At 36.8% G+C, this 15,312-nt stretch overlaps 1 protein-coding gene across 1 annotated transcript in view; it reads right to left on the bottom strand.

Annotated features, from left to right (window-relative positions):
* LOC150099069 (chitin synthase chs-2-like) overlaps positions 1-15,312 on the bottom strand; it is a 92,600-nt gene that overhangs the window by 26,563 nt on the left and 50,725 nt on the right. The window contains exon 6 of the mRNA XM_090405806.1: positions 1,054-1,150. Within this exon, the coding sequence (XP_090261932.1) occupies positions 1,054-1,150 (97 nt within the window). The remainder of the gene's footprint in view (positions 1-1,053; positions 1,151-15,312) is intronic.

A 15,312-nucleotide genomic window follows, 5' to 3' on the forward strand; every position in this document is an offset into this window, starting at 1 on the left:
ATATATATATAAGATAAGAGCGATTTGAATAAGCTGGAATTGTGGGCATATGAAAATGTTAGTAAATTTAAAGCTATGCATTTTGGTGTGGTGTGACATATTATATGACAGAACAGCCTTACTAGGTTAGGGATCTTGGAATTTTAATTGGCAGGAAGTTAAAGTTTAGAAGTCAAAAAGCAAAACTTGCGGATATGACTCGAAGGATGATTGCAATAGGGAATGAATATTACTATAAGTCATTTTGCCTCTTTACAAGGCCTCACTTGGACTATTACACTGAGATCTGGTCTTTGTGGTGATTCTGAATACAACATAGTACAAAATAGCGTTAAAATGACAACAGGATTTTGGAACTGCGAGCAAATTACTCAAACATGACCATCTCTTAATAAACTCATGATGTTCGTTGCGAAGTGTAGTTTGTCTGTCAACCCATTTCAGTGTGCATTCTATTACCAACTATTTCAAAAATTTTGCCACCACTCCACAAATACCCACCATGAGGACAGGTTGAGAATTTTTACTGCAGAAGCTAGCAAATAGAAGAAAGAGGGGTGATATGATAGAGAGCTACAAACTTCTTCAAAGGGTCATATCTTTCGTATGTGCAACACCAAAACTATATATACATTCATATACAAAATTTTCAAATTTACATATACCCAAATATGTCAACATGTATTTTCAAATTTTCCCATGACTTTTGTTTCACATTTCGGCATCATTTTGCATTTTTCTCTATATTCTCTAAGAATGTATGCCGACTTATATCCTGGAATTTTCGGTATGATTTTTTTTTTTCTTTTTCATAGACTACTTAATGTTCATATTTTAATATATTTTAAAATTCTTGAGTTCACAGTTTGAGTTTAAATCTTACTATATTAATTTTCAAATATAATATACTGCAAAAATCCAACAGATTAGTAAGAGTACTACCAAATTAGAGATTGAGGTGTTCTACATAAAAACAAGCTATATTTTCTTCATGCGAAAAGGAGCAACATATATCACAAAAAAAGGGCGGAAATATGGTTCTTAGTTATTTACCTCTTTTGTGGCTATCTCATCTGCTTCATCTCGTCTTCTGTTCAAAGCAAGGGATTGGTCAATGAATGGACCACAGTACATTGGAATCACGAACAATCTATAGTAAAGGGAAGAACATGATTTTGTTTAATAGCTTTATTTAACATGTTAATTTTTTTGGTTTTAATTTTTCTTGAAAAAACCATGGATTTTTTCCTTTAAGAAAAATCTTTCATTTCCCAATTCATCAAATATTCGGGAAACGATTGTTAGACTTCTGTTCTACACTAATTTCATAGCTTCATAATTATTGTTAATTTTCTTTAAGAAACACAGAATCAGTTTCAACAACAGAGTTTAGGAATGGTATGAGAAAACAGCTGTTTCTTATAGTAAATCAGAAAATTTTGCTAAATTTCTACCTTCCCCATATGCTTCTAGACTACTTCTTCACACTATGTGATCAAATACATAATTTTGCTTTTTACTGATCGCAATGTATTCATTTTGTTTTTCAAAAGATGCTCGAAGATTCATTAGGTAAAATGAAAGTCATTGTTTTAATTATAACTTAAGCAGAAAAGATGCAATCCTAGACATCTAAGACCAGTCTAGAAATAAAGAAGTTATATCATACCAGATTTCTTTTTTTAAAAAAATAAATCCTTCGCAAAATAACTTAAATGAAATCTTAGGGAGTTCTGTCTAAATAAAATGAACGCCTAACGATAGATCTCTTCTGTAGTAGCAACAACGACTGTACAGTTAACCCCTTAGCATACAAAGACGTCTGTGCCACGGCTTTTGTTTATTGCACCAAAATTGATTTTGAATTTTGGTTTCACATATAAATACAACCGAATATAGACGCTAGACAATCTTGTGCCTATTTCCTTTCAGCCGAGAAAAGTTGCCAACGGCGTGTATCGGCTATTTCGTTTGCGTTTGCACAAATTCATCATTATTTTTCAAATAATGATGAATTTGATCCAGCAAATCACCCTCGCCCAAAAAATTGGCAGAAAAACGAGCGCTTTCTGATTTTTAATGGGCACGTTAAGGGGTTAATATTGTTAACAAATTACACTCCCAGACAAGTCGCATTTTACAGAAGTAAAATGCAAATAAAAAGAAGTAAAACCCAGCCAATTTCGAGTTGCCTTCTTTCCGTCTACTTGAAGAATATTCATCAATGGTCTCTTCAGGAATTTACAGCAGTCCTCGTTTATGTAATTTAAATTATTTTGAAACGATTTAGAGGCTTGTGTATCGTGTGGAAATAGCATTCACATGGATAGCGCTAAGCCGCCTGACGAGAGACGTTCTAAGTTCGATTCTAGTTACCAACTAGAGGAACATTTTCTAACCCATTCGTCAACCAGTTCTCGAGATAATCGATCTCTAGCAAGGACAGACAGGGTTTTTCCTACCGGACACTCAAATTTTAATCTCGCAACTCAAGAAAACCAACCGTAGAACTATTTTAGACAATAATATATAGCATTAGAGTTAGAACCCACATGATGACCGCAGTTATCTGTCAGACTGTCTTTCCCGGATGTCAATGAAAATCACTGATGGTCTTGGATCAGCTATCTGTGATAGCTAATCCAAAAGTTAGGGCTAACAGCATTCCCTTTGATGATTAAAAAAAGGGTTAGAAAAATAATAAAATAATACTATTATTTTATTATTATTATTATTAAAAAGAAAGCAAACAGAATCTTAACCTCAGATAAACAATGGTATACAAAACAGCATTCTCCTCGAGAACAATCGTTAGAAGGAAATTTTTTAAAAAAATCACCTACAAAACACACGTGTTGAATGCTGCTGAATGGGCTCTTGAGCAGCCCATTTAGCAACAAACTATATTCATTCCATTCGTCCAGAACTGGAAGTGAAAAATGCTTTCTCGCAGCTAAATCCTAAAAACTAGCACAGAGACAGATAACATCAGGCTAAAAGACCTTATAACATATTTTGACCAACTATATCCATCCAGTACTTTTGAAACTGATAAATACATTACTCGATAAGAGCATTACCCTCAATGAATTAAAAAAACAGCAGTAATTACACCTCTCGAAAAAGAACGCGAAAAAATGGCATACAAAACGACATACCCCATTTCCAATTTACCTGTCATCTTAAAAACCATAGGAAAAAAAAAAACTTATACAATATATTGCAAAATTACTTATGTACAATAAAATCTTCCCAAAATAATACGGATTCTAAAAGCACTTTAATGGCATTATTAGAAGACATTATGGACACCATATATAGAAAGCTTTAGATAAAAACAAATTCGCCATAAATACGTTTAGATCTAAGAACAGCATTCGATACTCTCTACCACAAAATATCACTGAACAAATACGAAATACACCATTTCCATAGATCTACACAGGCAAGAAAAGGCTGATATCTAAAAAATTAATAAAGCATGCATAAAGGACAAAAGTGATAGTAATACAAACTTCAGTTATTCGTAAGTATAATTATCTTAATTATTTTATGGCATCCAAAAAAATGGAGATATTGGAAAGGGTTCAGGTATGATTGAATAAGGTGGTTTCCAGTCTCTGGCACGGTGAGTATAAAGAGTCATTCAGGAAATATAATTTGCAGACTGGTGATAAGGAGAGGGAGGGGGGATTGATTATATGAATGGGACATAACTGCTAGGGTTATTCGCATATTAATATTGAAGAGGTTTTACATAGAATGAGAAAACACAAAGGAAGAAGTCATCTCTGAAAGTTGTGTAAGGAGGGAGTAAGGGGATTAAGGACAGGTTATTTGCATAGAAAATGGTGCGTGATTGGAATGCATTGCTCATGAGTGTGGTAGTGCATAGAAAGTGAATGTATTTAAAAGCACGGTATGAAGAACTACGAGGGTGGTCTGAAAAGTTCTCGGCCTAACAATGAAAAAAACGAATTTATAATTTCAAAATTATTTTCATTTTTCAATATATAATCTCCCTTAAGACTAATACATTTATTCCAGCGATGCTCCAGCACCATTATCCCGTTCCTGTTGTGGTTCTCAGTAAGATCTGCAAAATACCCCTCTACAGCTGCAATCACCTCTTGATTCGAAGAAAAATGATGACCAGCGAGGAAGAGCTTTAGTTTTGAGAAGTTTTGGGAAGAGATAGAAGTCAGAGCGAGCCAAATCTGGGGAATAGGGTGGATGTTCCAACAATTCATAGTGCAGATCCCTTAATTTTCCCATTGCCAAAACACCTTTGTGGGCAGGTGCATTCTCCTGATGAAAGATGATTTTTTTTCTTCTGCAAACCGAGTTTTCCCTCACGAATTTTTTCGTCCAGTCTGGTTAAAAGATCGGAATAATATCCCCCGGTTACTGTTTTACCCTTTTCAAGATAATTAATAAACGAAATGCCTTCAGCATCCCAAAAACACCGATGCAATGACCTTTCCTCCTGATTGAACCGACTTTCTCTTCTTTCGCCTTAACAATCGACTTCTGGCCACTGTTTTGACTGTTGTTTGGATTCTGGTGTGTAATGGTGAATACAAGTCTTATCCATAGTAATAGATCGATGCACAAAATCAGTTTTATTCTTGTTAAACGCTCCAAGTTCAGAGATTTTCATGCAAGTGTTTTTGATCTGCTGTGAACAAGCGCGGCACCCATCTTGCACAAAGCTTTTTCATTTGCAATTCTTCGAGCAAATATATTCTACACGTTCTTTTGAAATGCCTATAGTCTCAGCAATTTCACGCATTTGACTCTCAGGTCATCCAATACCATATCGTACCCTTGATCAATGATTTCTGGTGTTGTTACACTTTTTTGGACGTCCTTTACGTGGATCATCTTCCAGATGCTCCACATTTAAACTCAGCAGCCCATTTCATAATTGTCAAAAACGAAGGAGAAGAGTGACCATAAACTTTTATGAACTTCGAATGAATTTCTTTTGGCGTTAAACCTTCTTTTACAAAGAATTTTATAACCGCACGATACTCAATTTTATCCATTTCGAGGGATAGAGACAACACTTTTGCTTCAGACAGCTGTATTAAAAAATCTTGCCGATAGTGTTGCTATCTATGGTCTAGGCCGAGAACTTTCAAGAACACCCTTGTATATGTGTGAGAGTGGATCCTCCTGCGATGAGTCATTGGACTTCATGAAGGACTGATGATGACGATTCGTTTTTTTCTAAAAACTATTAAAAACACAGGATGTACATTAGATTAATCTGATAAGGATCGGGTAGATTGCTAAAAGTGGTAAAATAATGACTGCACTCATTAAAGAGAAGAAGTGTTCTCTAAAATATGAATAACAGTTAAAAAGAACCATAGTCCTCGTACTATGGCACGATATAGCCCTGCAACTGGAAGGAATGTGAAATAATTGTCCTATGAGGAGGCGACCAAGAACAACTTGCTTTATTGTTTTCGTGAAGGCCTGTCTGCTACAGTTTAATATGAGGCTTACTGCTCTGGTATGGCGGCGAAGAATTTCTATTGCAGGATATCTGCCACTGGGATATTCATTTTTAATTGATCTGCCTATAATTAATATAAGGGACACAGAGATAATGATAGCTTGTATGGGACGAGCTGACTTAGTTGTAGTATCTACAGCCTCATTCATCTTGATCCCGACGTAGCTTGGGATTCGACATAGGCGCAGTCCAAGTAGAACTCCTTTATATATGATGCTGGATCCACGAGAGCACTGGATGTAGCTGGTAAGAGGATATAAATAGGAGTTTAACTTCTCTTATATAAATAAGAAAGAAAAAAGTTACCCATCCATAATCATTCTTCCTCTTATTTGCCACATAACAAAAGTACTCGGGGATTTCCTTTGGCCTGTTCGGCTAATTTCTTCTCTTAATCTGATTTTACCTTCCTTACCTGATCCCTGTATTAATCGTGTGTCTGCTTATCACTGTTCTCTTTATATACTATCCAGAACACTTTTTCTGTAGCTCCTGCTTAATGATATTACTCCATCTAAGCTCTACTTGTTTATCCCTTCTGACCGTAGGATATACAATCGGATACTGTTTATTACAGATACCCCTTGACTATCTTCCATGCACCATTAGTATCCATCCCTTGCAAGTTTTTACGCGATGACACAGCTTCTAGCTTCCTCTTAAGCTTGTCATATTCACCTACATTTTAGGTTCCCACATATACTCCTTCTTGACAGAAAATTCCACGTATTACAACCTCCCACGTCAAGACTGCATGATCACACTCCACCTGATTTACAACTTCCCATGGACAGTTCTCTGATCCTGTGACCAGATCTAATATTTTCATACCCTGAGTCCATCCATCACATGCTGCCTCAATAATTATCTCTCCGTAGTTGGATAAATTCCATTTCCTTCCTGCCAGTGGATTATTCCTCCTTCCAATCCATTTCACAATAGTTGAAACCCCCCATAATAATTACCCGAATTGCACTCATTGCACTAATTTTGTGATGCATATCTTCTATATCATCCCAGGAACCCTCTGGCCTATAGCAGCAATATTTTGTCCTACTGGCCTCAATCTCACACTACAATCAATGTCTCGAAAGAAGTGCAGTCTACCTTCCTGTCTGGTATCCTTTTTTTGGCTGCAACTCGTCTGCCATCATCAGAAGTACCCCCTCTCACAACCTATCTTCTCTACATTCTATCCTAGTAATTCCATGACACCCAGTCTTCTGCCAAAAAGAAATCGAAGAATTCTTAATAACCTGAACACAATCAAGGCATCAGGTCTGGATGGTATTCCACCTATTGTGTTAAAAATTGTACCCCAGAACCAACGCCTAACCTGCATTGCCTCTTCAATCTCTCTTATTCAAATAGCCTGTACTATAAAAAAAAGGAAACAGGCCCACATCCAGTCCATTCCAAAGAAAGATGATAAAAGTCAGCCATTGGAATATCGTCCAATTGCTGTTACTTCTATTCTTTCTAAAATTATGGAGAAAGTAATCAAGAACCAACTATTGAACCACCTAGAGACCTATCAACTAATCAGAGACCAGTAGTATGGATTCTGCTACTCCCAATCTACATCTGATCTTACATTCCCCACCAACCTCTGGACTCAAGGCACGGAAAAATTTCGAGAAACTCATGTCGTTGCCTTCGACCTTTACTATTGTTAATTTTGGGCACTCCATGTAGTCAAAACACTTATGTTTTGGATGGAATGATAGAATGGGAGAACCATTCTATCATTCCATCCATTAGCATATCATCCTACTACACACATCTTAAAGCTATTCACTGTTGGGGCGCTCCACAACATCTGGCAATCCATTCCACTCGTTCACCACTCTCCAAGTAAAGAACCTAGTCCACACACCCTTACTAACCACACTATTAGAGAATTTCCAAGTGCGATTTCTTTTCCCTCTACTTCCCAATGTGTTTAAAAATTTCTTTTGTGTCAATCTTATAGTATCCCTTTAGTAACTTATAACGTTAAATCACATCCCCTCTCCTCCAGCTGTCAGCTAGACTCTACAACTCACACCCTCAATCTATCCTCAGAGGGAATATTCCACAGACCCGTCACCAGCTTGGTCATTCGTCTCAATTCTCTCCAATAAACGCAGATGACCAACTCTGCGCACAGCAGTCAACATGATGCCAAATCATGGCCTTATAAAATATCAGATATTAACCATAAAATAATATGTCCTCTGAATTTCAAATCTCTATCCACGCTACCCCGAGTCCCTAGCCTCATCAATTTCGTGTACACTAGTACCATCAATATGATACAGAGTGTGTAATATTTTCATTCTGAAGTGCAGTACCTTACATTTTACAACCAATATCCTTTTTCCGCACTGCCAATTTATATAAATCATCTTCTAGGATATCTATATCACCTTTATCAACTATTGCCCTGCCTAGCATCATCGGCAAACAACTGAATACTCCCTTTCAATTCTTCTGATATATATCCTTAATGTAAAAATGAAAGAGCAGTGGTCCTAGTAAAGAGACCTGGGGCACTCCACTAGTCACCTTCATTTGCCTTGATTCTGCTCCAACATACACCACCCTCTGATGTCTCATACCCATTCCCATCTGCTCCAAATAACGTAATAGTTTTCCATGCAGTATTCCGTCACATGTCTTTGCAAAGTCCAGCAATACCATGGTGTAGCCATTTCTTTTACCCAATCCTTTGGTCACCTTATTATAAAATGCGAACAAATTACTGAGGCAGGACCTACCTTAAACAAAACCATGCTGTCCTCTATAAAGTACCATATTCCTATCCACCCATTCCTGAATTTTACTTTTAACAAACTTTTCCATACTTGAACCATTACAGAAGAAATACTAACTGGTCTGTAATTTGCTACTTCTGTCTTGGGGTCAGCTTTATGTAATGGAACTATCTTATCCTCTTTTCCCTTCCTTGGAACCTTGCTATAGCTGTGACTTAGAATAAACAACTTCATCAGATGCACTGCCAGTTCACTTGCACATGCTCGTAGCACACGAGCAGACATGCCATCAAGACCTACTGCTGTATTCACGTTTATATTTTTCAATATACTGAGGAGTACCTCCAAATCTGTGCAGAGATTAAACTAGTATCTACAGACAAACACCCAGTCCATCCCAAAGAAATGTGATAAAAGTCAACTGCTGGCCTATCATCCAAACGCTCTCACTTTTGTTCGCTCTAAAATTTAGATCATCAACAACCAACTCTTGAAGCACTTGGAGACCAATCAACTAATCAGTGCCCAGCAGTATGGATTCAACTCACTAGCAATCTACAAGATGCCTCTGCAACTGCAGATGGCAAGTGGCAAATATACCTCAATGCTCACATCGGTCTCTGTTACTTCAGTAACTGAGGCATTTCAAAGACATTTGATGTGGTTTGACACATGAGCCTACTTAACTTTCTTAATGGTCGCTCACTACATGTCATGGTGGATGGTTTCCCTCAACTCAGATTTCCCCACGAATGCAGTACTAGTACTCCAGGGTTCTGTTCTTTCATCCACTCTTTCTCTTGTATATAAATTACCTGTTCTAACATACTTTCGATTCTATCAACATCTTTGTCGATGACAGTACACGTCATTCCACCTTTTCATTTGAAAAATCTTGTAGTGCTCATATATTAGAATACTCACGATGCACCATGGCCAGTGACCTGAATTCTTATCCATTAGCTATATCCCAATGGGACAACCTGGTAGAACTTTGATGCCACCAAAACTCAGCCCTGTCTGATCTCTCTCCCATCCCTCTCCTTACCTTCAATAATACTGAGATATCCAAACACGACCAGATCTCTCTTTTTGGATTGATCTGCACCAGGAGAGTTCGGACACGACCACTTTTCAACTATAGCTTCTGCATCCGCCAAACAACTTGGTGCTTTTTCACACAAGACCCTACTTCAAATCTACACATATATACAAATCCCTAATCAGCCCAACCATGGAATATTGCTCCCATATTTGGGAGCAATATTGCCAGATTCTATTCAGAAGGCAATCCAGCTAATTAATGATCTCTCTCTCACAGACTTTCATTTCTTCCTTGTGCTTCTTCTGCAGATACATTCATGGACAATGTTTGGCTGAATTGTGCACTATTATTCCTCCACTCTCTTCCAAAAATCATTAGAATCTTCAAACTCACCGAACCAGCTTCACTGCTTCTGCTTTCATTCCTTCGAAACACTCCCCGCCTCTGCCTTCTCCAACGATTACAACCTTCAGCTGTTCAACCAAAACGTGAAAAGATTCCTCCTTTCTATTCCTTTTTGCTCGCACATTAATTTTCTCTAGGTCATGTGGCCTTTCGTGTGTGGATCAGATATACAAATATATATATCATCTGCTCTTAAACAAGTCCCACTAATGCCTATAATGTTTGGCGAAATTACATTAAACAATGCCAAAAAAAGGCCTTCCTTTTATTCCTGATGCTTCCGGCATTAGTATATAGAAATCATAACATCCTCTTAGGCCCCCAACCACTTTTACATACTAAATTGGCTACTCCATCTGAAATTGTTGCCTTAGAGACTAGATACTATTGTTTTGGTCATTCTTACACTCATTAGTCTAATGCCAGCTTACCCACCTGCATATACCCTAACTGCTTTAGTTTTCCTGATGTTGCGCTTCAGTACACTCTCTAGACACCTAATCTGAATCCATTTAACTGCAGTCGACCAAATTCGGCCCATTTGTGTGCAAATTACATCATTTCAAGAGGATTTAAATACACTTGATAATTGGACAAGTTTTGGAGTTTGAGTTCAATGTTGCAAAGTGTAAGGTTTCAAAATTCGGGAAGCAAAGATGGGGTGGGTGCGGAGTTTAAGACTGGCAAGGGTATCTTAGGAAAGATTAAGGAAGTGAGGGAGCTGGAAATGACAGTGACCTAAAATTCTAGGGTTATTTTACTGGAATTGCGAGACCAGCACAGCGGCAATGATGCGCAGAACCCTGACATGTAAATGCAAGCATGTCGTGATTCCAATGTATAAGACTTGGATCAGATGGCAGTAGTATGGATCCCACTAGTGACCAAATCAAGATAAGATAAGGAATCATGATGGGATTGGTTGTTCATTTGATGACGTCATGAGATTGGAATGTTTGGAATTTCCCTGTGGGCATATAAGTCAGTTCTTGTGTTTTGTTTCGCGTATGGAATTATGGGTGATAGTTGAGATAAGGATTCGTATTGTGATTGGTGGGGCACTAGTGACCAGATGAAGATCAAGATAAGATAAGGAATCGTGTCGTGGGTGTGTGTTGTTTTCAGATGTAGATAAGTGATGTCATTTGTTAGTTGTAAATAAGTGACATTGTTGTTTTGAATGGAAAGGGATATATGTATATTAGTGTATAAGGAATCATGTCGTGATTGGTGGGACACTTCTGACCAGATCAATATCAAGATAAGATAAGGAATCGTGACATGAATGTTTGTTGTTTTCAGATGAAGATAAGTGATGTCATTTGTTAGTTGTAAATAAGTGACGTTATTGTTTTGAATGGAAAAGGGAGATACATTAGTGGATAAGGAATCGTGTCGTGATTGGTTTGACACTTCTGACAAGTTCAAGATAAGATAAGGAATCGTGACGTGATTGTTTGTTGTTATAGAGTTTGGAATGTCTGGAATTTCGCTGGGGCCCTCGTCTGTCAGGGACATCACGTGTTGTGTTGTGTTAGGTTCGCTTATAGCATTGTGGATGTGTTTTTAAAGATAAGATTCGCGATGTTGTGTTTGGAAATTTCTGGGGAACATATGTCTCTCTGTGATATCACATGGTGTTTTGGTTTGGCTATGGAATTGTGGGCGACGTTTTTGGGATAAGATATCTTGAAATTTTCCCAGGGTGACACATGTCCGTCATTGTCGTCATGTTTTGTCTTTGGTTGTCTATTGATGGGTGTACTAATTTTCCAATACATTTTGGGGTGTTTATTTCCTGATAAAGGATGGGAATTCTTAGAGTAGAGTCGAGTCGTGATGGCGGCCGTGTTTAGGATTTTTCTGAATAATTTACCTATATACTAATATCACTCAAATATACAGTTGTTTTTTTTAATATATTTTGGGGTATTTCTTTCCTGTTAAACGGTGGGAATTTTTAGAGCATAGTAGAGTCTAGTGGTGGCTGTGATTAGGCTTTTCTGAATAATTCAATTATATGCTGGTGTCCCTCAAACATACTTTTTTTTTGCTCTGATGTTATCACTATCAGTTGTAGGTGACATCACTAAAAGATTATTGGCAAATGACAACCTCTTTTCGAATTAACGTTATCTTGTTTACTAATGTTTGAGTAATGGTGTTTTTTAGTTTACATGAAGAGAAAAAACCAAACGGTATTTTAAAAAATAAATTTAAAATAAACGGAGACTTAATCCTTACAATAACTTTTTTCTATGTAGTCCAGAAATTCTAATGATAATTTAAATTTATTTTAAAATATGAAGCCTGTGTAGCTCAGTGGATGTGGCGTTTGCACACCACAGCGCTTGGCCACACGAAGGAAGACTTGGTTTCGAGTCTAGTCGGCGACTAGAGGAAATATTTCTAAGCCTTTTTTCGACCGGTTCAGGAATTAATCGATCTCTGACATGGGCAAGCGGGTTTTTGCCCCCCGAAACTCGGGATTTTCGTCCCGTAAACTCAAGAAAATCGAGCATAGAACCCACATTATTTCAGACATTAAATATATTGTGTTAGGGACCACGAGATGGCGGCACATTTGAGCCATCTCTCTTCGCTGTGTACCGCTTAATTAGTGATAGCCTTGGGCAAACTATCTCTGATTGGTACCAGTGGAGATTGAACTGCCCACTCAGTCTCTAAAAGTTAGATAGGGCTAAATGGCCTCGCCTACTCCCGTATACGGGAATAAAAAGGCGTTAGCTGATTTTTTTTTTTTTTGCAAATAGATATTCCAAAATAGTTGAATTTTTATCCACAGCTGAACACACACACAAAAAAAAAAACACAAGGTTGAAAGAACGAAATTTCTGTAATAACCTGAAAAACTATTTTACTTTTGTTCCTTAGATTTTCTTTCAATTTGGTACAATGTTAATTCCTTCACATTGGGTCATTCTGTGTTTTGCTGACTAATACATCCGGCAGCAATCGTTAATTGTTGTGTCTACGTGTGAACTTTGCTGACTGGGAGGGTTTGGAATTCTCCTGGTCTTATTTGAGGGCTTGATAATACATTCCAAACGTCATCTTTTTCACGACTCATATTCTCCCTTGGATGTTGTGTGCAGTATTATCAGTTTCTATAGTTCACTACTTAATTTAGATTACTATCTGATTGGTTCTCTGTTTAATTCCTTCCTACAGTTGCTCATGCTGTTTTCCCAAGCTTGGTGGGAAAGTCTATGTGCCTTTTTGTTTAGGGTAAGTGTTATTTCCTTTTTCATATTCTTGTTCAAAAGTTCAAAACCTTGTTTGTCTCATATCTGTTACTTAAAATTACGAATACTAAAGAAAAAATAAATTCCAGTTACAGAAATAGGATAAGAGCACAAGAAATCGTAGGTAAAATTAATAGTGATTGGTTTAAAAAAATAATAAATAGAAGCATTAATTTACTACAGCAATAATTTCCCACAGGAACCAAGAGTTCCAACCTAAACACACGTTTTCTCACCTACATACAATTTTTTTGCGACCGGATAAGAGACACATCTTTAAGATAAGACTTAATGAGAAATCTAGTGTTGGAAAATAAATTCACGTACATTTCATTGATTTATCAATATTGCTCAGTTCTTCTGTTAGAATATGTAGTTAAACTGAATTTTAAAAGTAAACTACAGAAAATAACCATTCAATTTGAAAAAAAAAATCATTTCACTTATCAGAATTCCATACTCTAACAGCACTAGGAATTCGAAACAGGAAATGACACTTACCGTAAACAAAAAAGCACATAGACATTCCCACCAAGCTTGGGAAAACATAGCATGAGCAACTGTGGGAAGGAATTAAACAGAAAACCAATCAGATAGTAACCTAAATTAAGTAGTGAACTACAGAAACTGACAATACTATGCACATCAAAGGGAGAATATGAGTCATGAAAAAGATGACGTTTGGAATGTACTATCAAACCCTCAAATAAGACCAGGTGAATTCCAATCCCTCACAGTCAGAAAAGTTCACACGTAGACAAAACAATTAACGATCGCTGCCGGATATATTAGCCAGCAAAACACAGAATTACCCAATGCAAAGGAATTAACGTTGTACCAAACGGGCAGAAAATCTAAGGAACAAAAGTCAATTAGTTTTTCAGGTTATTATAGAAATTTTGTTCTTTCAACCTTGTGTTTTTTTTGTGTGTGTGTTCAGCTGTGGATAAAAATTCAACTATTTTGGAATATCTATTTGCATTAAGAAGAATCATTCTGGAAAACTGTAAATAAATTTAAATTATTATTAGAATTTCTAGACTACATGCAAAAAAGTTATTGTAAGTGTTTAAGTCCCCGTTTATTTTAAATTTATTTTTTAAAATACCATTTGGTTTTTTTCTCTTCATGTAAACTAAAAAACACCATTACTCAAACATTAGTAAACAAGATAACGTTAATTCGAAAAGAGGTTGTCATTTGCCAATAATCTTTTAGTGATGTCACCTACAACTGATAGTGATAACATCAGAGCAAAAAAAAAGTGTTTGAGGGACACCAGAATATAATTGAATTATTCAGAAAAGCCTAATCACAGCCACCACTAGACTTTACTATGCTCTAAAAATTCCCACCGTTTAACAGGAAAGAAATACCCCAAAATATATTAAAAAAAACAACTGTATATTTGAGTGATATTAGTATATAGGTAAATTATTCAGAAAAATCCTAAACACGGCCGCCATCACGACTCGACTCTACTCTACTCTAAGAATTCCCATCCTTTAACAGGAAATAAACAAAATGTATTGGAAAATTAGTACACCCATCAATAGACAACCAAAGACAAAACATGACGACAATGACGGACGTGTGTCACCCTGGGAAAATTTCAAGATATCTTATCCCAAAAACGTCGCCCACAATTCCATAGCCAAACCAAAACACCATGTGATATCACAGAGAGACATGTGTTCCCCAGAAATTTCCAAACACAACATCGCGAATCTTATTTTTAAAAATACACCCACAATTCTTTAAGCGAACCTAACACAACACAACACGTGATGTCCCTGACAGACGAGCGCCCCAGCGAAATTCCAGACATTCCAAACTCTATAACAACAAACAATCACGTCACGATTCCTTATCTTATCTTGAACTTGTCAGAAGTGTCAAACCAATCACGACACGATTCCTTATCCACTAATGTATCTCCCTTTTCCATTCAAAACAATAACGTCACTTATTTACAACTAACAAATGACATCACTTATCTTCATCTGAAAACAACAAACATTCATGTCCTTATCTTATCTTGATCTGGTCAGAAGTGTCCCACCAATCACGACACGATTCCTTATACACTAATATATATCCCTTTCCATTCAAAACAACAATGTCTCTTATTTACAACTAACAAATTACATCACTTATCTACATCTGAAAACAACACACACCCACGACACGATTCCTTATCTTATCTTGATCTTCATCTGGTCACTAGTGCCCCACCAATCACAATACGAATCCTTATCTCAACTATCACCCATAATTCCATACGCGAACGAAAACACAAGAACTGATGTCACTGAC

Source organism: Typopeltis vanoorti, chromosome 15 (assembly GCF_054136105.1).
Source record: "Typopeltis vanoorti isolate ZY-2024b chromosome 15, IOZ_Tvanoo_1.0, whole genome shotgun sequence".
NCBI classification, from domain to species: Eukaryota; Metazoa; Arthropoda; class Arachnida; order Uropygi; family Thelyphonidae; genus Typopeltis; species Typopeltis vanoorti.